The sequence below is a fragment of the Centroberyx gerrardi genome, chromosome 13, assembly GCF_048128805.1.
Source record: "Centroberyx gerrardi isolate f3 chromosome 13, fCenGer3.hap1.cur.20231027, whole genome shotgun sequence".
NCBI lineage: Eukaryota > Metazoa > Chordata > Actinopteri > Beryciformes > Berycidae > Centroberyx > Centroberyx gerrardi.
Window position 1 is genome coordinate 30,591,852 of NC_136009.1, and position 6,922 is coordinate 30,598,773.

Below are 6,922 nucleotides of genomic sequence, written 5' to 3' on the forward strand. Positions count from 1 at the left end.
AATGTTAGTTATTATTAGTCTGGCTAACTACAAACCTGTGATAAAGATGTCTGTTTGTATTTTCACAACACAAAACATGTTCCATGTTGAGAAGGTTAAAGGTCATCATTGCATCATAACTCGGAAACTCGGGTAGCAATTTTTTGTCAGGCTTTCTGATTTCATCATCTGACTTCGAATGGTGTTCATGTGAAATTTCAAGTGCAAAGTTCATTTCTTTAATACATCTGATAGCACGTGTAAGAAGGTTAAGAAGAATTTATTTTACTGACGTCACCATGCAGGATGTCTGAGTTAGTGATGTGACGTTCGCGAACGATCCGATTCTTTTCAGTGGCTCTTTGGTACGAACGAAGGGAACCGAGTCGTACTTGAGAGCCGTTCTTTTTATTGTTGTGCCCAAATTTCACTGCCTGCCCTAAATCCACTTAACCTGACACGCCAGATGGTCTCGCGTGATCGTGATCTCGCGAATCCAGCTGCCTCGCAAGGTAGAAATATGACCGCCGCTGCTTTTTTTATGAGAGGAGGAGAGGAGAGGGGAGGGCTCCGTCTTATTTCTTTAGAAACTAACGTTATATTATTTTGCGCTACGGACGCTTCATATCCAGGTCAATTCACACACCTGTGAGTATTATTATGTTATTGTTTATAAGTAAGTAAGCCTTGTTTGAGCCGATGTGGCTCAGAGGCCAGGAGCTCATCTCCTGTTTTTGTCAAAGCAGCTCAGGTGTACACACCCCAGGACAGTTCACTAGTCCATTGCAGGGTTTATACTAGTAGTATCTGTATATTTTTCTCTATTTTATTTTATTTTTCTCTATTTTTATAATATTGAAATGTTGTGCAGAAGTTGGCTGTAGTATGGGCCTTTTGCACAAAGTATTATTATTTTGATAAGTTGTTTTACTATTTATTCTTAAAAATTTTCTCATATGAAATGTTTTTCAGATAATTGTTTATCTATCTGATTTGCACTAAAATCTGTTTTCCACAAAAGTTCATTATACTTAGGTTTTTTTTATTGTGCCAATAAGAAGTTTTCTAATACTAAGTGTTGCATGAATTGCATTCAAGGCTAGGCAACTTTATTTACATAACACATTTCATACAGAGGGTAAATTCAAAGTAGTAAATTCACTGACAAAGCAGAGGGATATGCCGTCACCTTGTGTAATGTTTACAATGCAGATCATTGACATTAGGTCTGGCAATACGAGTAATTTAGTGCTGCTAAACCTAGTTCACACATACGAAATGAAATTATATTGGTGGGATGTCTAAATTTGAATCTGATCCAAATCTGACCCTATCATTATCATAGTGATTATTTTGCAGATAAACCTAGTAACCCCCGCCCCCTAAAAAAAGAAAAAGAAAAAAGAACAATGAGCCGTTCTTCTGAACGGCTCTCGGAAAGGAACGGAGCCATAAAATCTGGCTCCCTTCAAAGAGCCGTAATTCCCATCACTAGTCTGAGTGATAAAGTCCTTCACGCTTTCCAAAATTCAAGTTATTATCTCTCACTGCCACTTGGGGCCGCCAAAGTGCAAATTTGCCCTAATATCCACTATATTATAAACGTTTAAGAGTAACTAAACCCCACCTAAATCTCATACCTCTTTCATCTGATGGCGAAAAGTAAAGGACTGAACTGCCCTTCTGCTATTAGCTGGTCTCTGTGTCCTGTGATGTCATCCTCTATAGAATACAACAGGTGGTGCAATCACTTGCCGCAGCTCACTGCACTGATTTGCCGGTCTTCACGCACATCCACACTGTATGCTGAAGCGAACTTCATTATCATTAGGGGTTCAAGCTTGTAGGGCTGAAACCATAGACTGTAAAAAAAAAGATGGACGTAGTGACACCCATAGGTTTCTGAAGGGCCGTTTTGAAGCCAAAAGCGCTTACAAACGGCGCCATGTTGACATTTTTTGGAGCCGGAGCAGCCAGCGCGAAGCCGGGGCTTGACCGCAGCGCCGCCTGCTATTGGTCTGTGATCAACGACCTGTGTTGACTGGACAGGCGACCTGTCAATCACTAGGAAATCAACCCCGTTCTATAACCGTTATATGAATGACGCAATTATTTTGAAACTCGCCGTATGGACACACATTAGAAGAAATGAAGCTACTGAGACCATAATCTCTTGTCTCTTGTTCATATTTTGAGTGAGAAGTTGAGCTGTGGTCCCGTTGACTTGAATGCAGTCGGGCGGTTTGGAGTCTTTTTGGAGCCGACCTCTAGCGGACATTAGAGGAACTGCAGCTTTCAGCCACTTCCTTATTGGCTTCAAAATTCACCCGTGGTTTTGGCAGCATGGCTGAAACCCTATTGAGGTGCTAAACCCCGATAAACTGACTCTTTCTTTCTCTCTTTCTTTCTTTCTTTATTTCTTCTTTTTCTCCACTAAAATTGTCTGCATTTTACTACAAATAGGAACCAGTTATGACGCTATCATGTTATCATTATCCTATCACTATCCTCATCACTTACCATGGATAATACTGAAACCATGGTAACTGTCCTCTAAACCAGTGATTCTCAACCACTTTCATATCAAGGACCCTAATTTAGTACACACCGGGGCCACGGACCCCCCATTTGATGAGATTTTGTCTCTCAAACCCAAATCTGAGAATATTTTTATTTTTAGATATGATTTTGTCCAGAATTCCATGAGTATCTGTATTGTAGGCAGAGAGATAACAGAGAAACTATGACCAAAATAGTCTTTCTTCTACATTCTCTAATTGTGTTAACATCTAGTGAATTAAATTAAAGTTTAACAGTTGATCAATTTGCTGGGGACCCTCTGGAACCCCTCAAGGGACCCCACGTTGAGAACCACTGCTCTAAACCATGGTAAAATTATGGTAAAAAAAAAAAATAAAATAATAAAATAAAAAAAACAGAAACCATGATTATCATGAACCTGTGGCAATCTCATATTTACCAATACCTATTATTATTATTATTATTATTATCATTATTATTATTATTGATGTTATTATTATTGTTCTTCTGCCATTTCTCAAATTGCCGGGAGCTGGTAAATCACAGACATCAAAGTTGGACCAATGGTAGATATTGATGTGCAAACGCTGCACAACAAATATTACCCCAGTCGGACTGATGGGGGCGCTATAATTAATGGTCAAAATGTCCAACTTTGAAAGGCCATAACTCCTACTCCGATTTACACCAAACCTGCTCCACATATCCAGCTCTCTTTGTGCTTCAAATTTGCCTCAGAACCACGAACAAATCTTTTCCATGTTGATTATTTTTCGCGATTATTGTTATTGTTTTTACTTTCTAGTTTAATCGTTTTATCCTTACTTTCTTGTTTTTAGACTTGTTTTCATTCATTTTCATTTCATACGTTTTATGTTTGATTTTATTTGGCTGTTAAAGCACTCTGTGGTTTTTTATTTATTTTAATTTAGCTGTAGCCTATGTATTATTACTATTATTATCCTATTAACATAGCTATGACATATATGCATGCGTGTGTGTGTGTGTGTGTGTGTGTGTGTGTGTGTGTGTGTGTGTGTGTGTGTGTGTGTGTGACGCTGCAAGAGCGCACAGATCTCCTTCACACCGTGCAGCAGTCTGACCGGTAAGGATGGCCTCTTCCAGACCGGCCGCCGGTAACGAGCCACCGCCGACAGACTGGAAACACCCGGCAGATGTTTTGATCAGGAGTTTTTTCGGTCAAACGTTCGTGCTCAGAGCTGAAACACCGGGAGCTCCATCGGGAACACCGGGCTCCCCGCCCGGGCCGCCGTGCGTAAAACACGGGGATCGGTTCACGGAGAGCCCGGAGGAGGAGGAGGAGGAAGAAGAGGAGGAAGAGGATGACACCGACGGAATCGACACCGTGCTTTCTACCGGGAGAAGGCTCGCGGCCGGTACGAAGCACGAGGGACGGAGGGTCGTGCGTCTGAACGTCAACGCGCGCGAGAGGCGGCGGATGCACGACCTGAACGACGCGCTGGACGAGCTGCGCGCGGTGATCCCGTACCCGCACGGGCCGTCGGTGCGGAAGCTGTCGAAGATCGCGACCCTGCTGCTCGCCAGGAACCACATCCTGCTGCAGAGCCGGGCGATCCGCGAGCTGAAGCGGCTCCTGCCCGGCGCGGCACCGGGACCGGGGTTGGGCTTCTACGACCGGCCGGCAGAATACCCGGTTCCCGCCGAGGTGCCGAGCTCCGGTGCCGTTTTCAGCCCCACCGGTGTCGTGATCGGTGATCAGAGCAGCGTTGCTCCATCGACCGGTTCTGACTGGATCGCACTTAATCCGAACTGATGAACCGATGATGCTGCAAAACCAGGATCATCTGGACCGCAGACTGAGTTCAAACCTGATCTGGTAGTTTTTAGCATTATAACGGAGAGTAAAGATCAGGCAGAAATTGACAGAAATTTATTTGGAAGCCGATTCTAAAAAAAAATTCCATCAGGACCAAAATTCCCTTTAAGCTGATAGTTTGCTGAGCTAATAATTTACCACACCGACTAAACATTATCTAGTCAGTCAGCAGGTTTAGTAGTTTTGGTGATAAATGATCTGTTAGATGTGGGGATTTTGCTATTATATGATAGTTAGGGTTTTGTGAATTGATGTTCCTGCAGATTATGTGCCAAGTTCAACTCCTGTTGACTCAAACAGATGAGACTGGTTAGATCTGATTATCCATTGTATTATTACAAAACATTTTGTTGCAACTTTGATTCACTGACAATCAGAAACTTAATGTAGAGCTGGTTAGAAACGGGGGGAAATAAGAGCTTTTAGTTTGGCCATGCATTTATTGAAACGGTAAAACGAATCCACCACCTACTGCAGCAGTAATGGATTCTTCCACTGGAGAGAAACTCATCCAGCCTGTTCAGTGTGTGAGCAGCTGAATAGACGGGCTTGTCTGTTCTTAATGTTTCTCAGATTTTTCTTTACTTTCATACAGCTGGACCTGAGAATGACTCGCCTGTTTACAATCATTTGATCTCCAAAAATGTTTGAATAAAAATATCGCAAGTGAAATTCTCCATCCTCATCTTCTCCTCACCCTAATGTTGGTGTACTTTTGGAAAAATAAACTGTAGTGATGAATTGGAGATGATTTGTGATGCATTAGTGATAGTGTTGTTGTTTCAACATAAAGATCAAAATGTCTACTCAGTGTTATGTTACTTAGCATTAGGGTTTCGGTTTCACAAACCCTATGACAAAAAGTAAAGAGGCAACTGAGAAGGATCTTCAGGTTAATATGATGTTGTCCGTTAGAGACAAGCCTGCAGGTTCATGAAAGTGTAACTGGTTTTGTTCAGGATCAGGACCAAGATCAGGCTGATAACTCAGAAGCAGTGCTGTGTAATTTATAATAAATACAAAAAATAAAATTGGGCCTCTATATAAATGCTCACCTTGGATTATGACACAAGGGATATTAACATCATACCCTGTGTATTGATAAATGAAATAATAAAAATGGAATTCTGCAATGTGTTTGTCAGTGGGAGGAGTTTCAGATGCTAAACAGCGTGTCAGTGAGGTGTGATGAATCTCCATGACGATGATTCACATTTAAACTGAGTGAATCCTCGGCTGAAGCATCTTATTCGCCCCCAGCTGGAAACCCCAAACTCTCAAAGAAAAGACAAAGGACATGAAACATAATAAATAATTTACTCAAGATTGATGAGAGAAATGGTTTAGTGACACAATCAGTGTTACAAGCTGTTCATTCAGTCACACTTTTCATGACTAACAGAAATTTTAGTATCAACAGCAGTAGTGTAGCAACTTTAAAAACTGAAAATTATTTAAAAAAACAACAGGTAAAGACATTATAATTCACATCAAAACACATCAGACTCTGCCGTCCTGCATGAAGCCGTCCCACCTGTACATCTGTCATAGATCTGAGGTTCAGGATCAATACAACCAGGATACGATGGGATCAATTAAAGTTCAGTGACAACAAAGTCTGACTGTGCAGAATTCTGTTTATTTCTGAGACTCAAATCTTTCTAGCGATGCCATTGGCTGCTAGAATGTAAACAACAATTTAAAAATGTCATTACAAAGTGACAATAATATAATTTGGATGGAGAGCTTGTGAAACTGTGATGGTCAAGAGTCTCATTAGTGATTACTACAGCAGAATAACATGGAGCTGATATCACCATTCATGTTCCTGACAGCAGAATAACATGGAGCTGATATCACCATTCATGTTCCTGACAGCAGAATAACATGGAGCTGATATCACCATTCATGTTCCTGACACAACAGACGGACTGACACATTTTTGTATTGAGATATATTGAATTTCGATACATCGTCCCATCACTAGTCGACAAAGAAATAGGTACAGCTGTAATGACAGCTTGTGTGTGTGTGTGTGTGTGTGTGTGTGTCTATAACTGCAAGCATTTGATGGACAGCGACGTGCAGGAGGCCCAGTTCAACATCAACCAAAACCAGCACAAAATTTTCACAACATGATAGTAGTGCCATGTTAAAAACGATTAAAATAGCTTTAGAAACTGTTGATATCAGAAAGAGTCTCAGCTGTTCATTCAGTCACTCTTCATGACAGCGGCAGACATTTTAGTATCAACAGCTGTAGTGTAGCAACTGTAACTACTTAAGAAATGATAAAAAAAAGTGAGATTAAGACATTGTACTTCACATTAAAACACACCGTACATGTGTGCCTTTACAGTTAGCCTTCACTACATGGGCTTCCTCTCCTTACAGCTGTTTCTCAGTGCTCAGTTTAAATCTCTGTGTTCCTCTGGTAGAGTCTTGGGTCGTGTCTCTTCCTCCATGATAAAACCCCAAAATCAGTGATTCTGTGATCTGTTGCTCTGGTAGAGCAGACTGGAGAATTGTGTTTTTTTCTCTCTC

The 6,922-nt window shown here is 41.2% G+C and overlaps 1 protein-coding gene across 1 annotated transcript; it reads left to right on the plus strand.

Annotated features, from left to right (window-relative positions):
• Window positions 1-3,558: 3,558 nt before the first annotated feature.
• On the plus strand, window positions 3,559-4,451 carry LOC139921155 (uncharacterized). The gene has a single exon (XM_071911318.2). It carries the CDS (start codon window positions 3,632-3,634, stop codon window positions 4,313-4,315), a length of 684 nt encoding a protein of 227 aa, XP_071767419.2. The 5' UTR covers window positions 3,559-3,631; the 3' UTR covers window positions 4,316-4,451.
• Window positions 4,452-6,922: the final 2,471 nt, after the last annotated feature.

Coding starts and splice junctions, on each gene's coding strand:
- LOC139921155 (XM_071911318.2), top strand. CDS start 3,632: ATGGCCTCTTCCAGACCGGCCGCCGGTAACGAGCCACCGCCGACAGAC.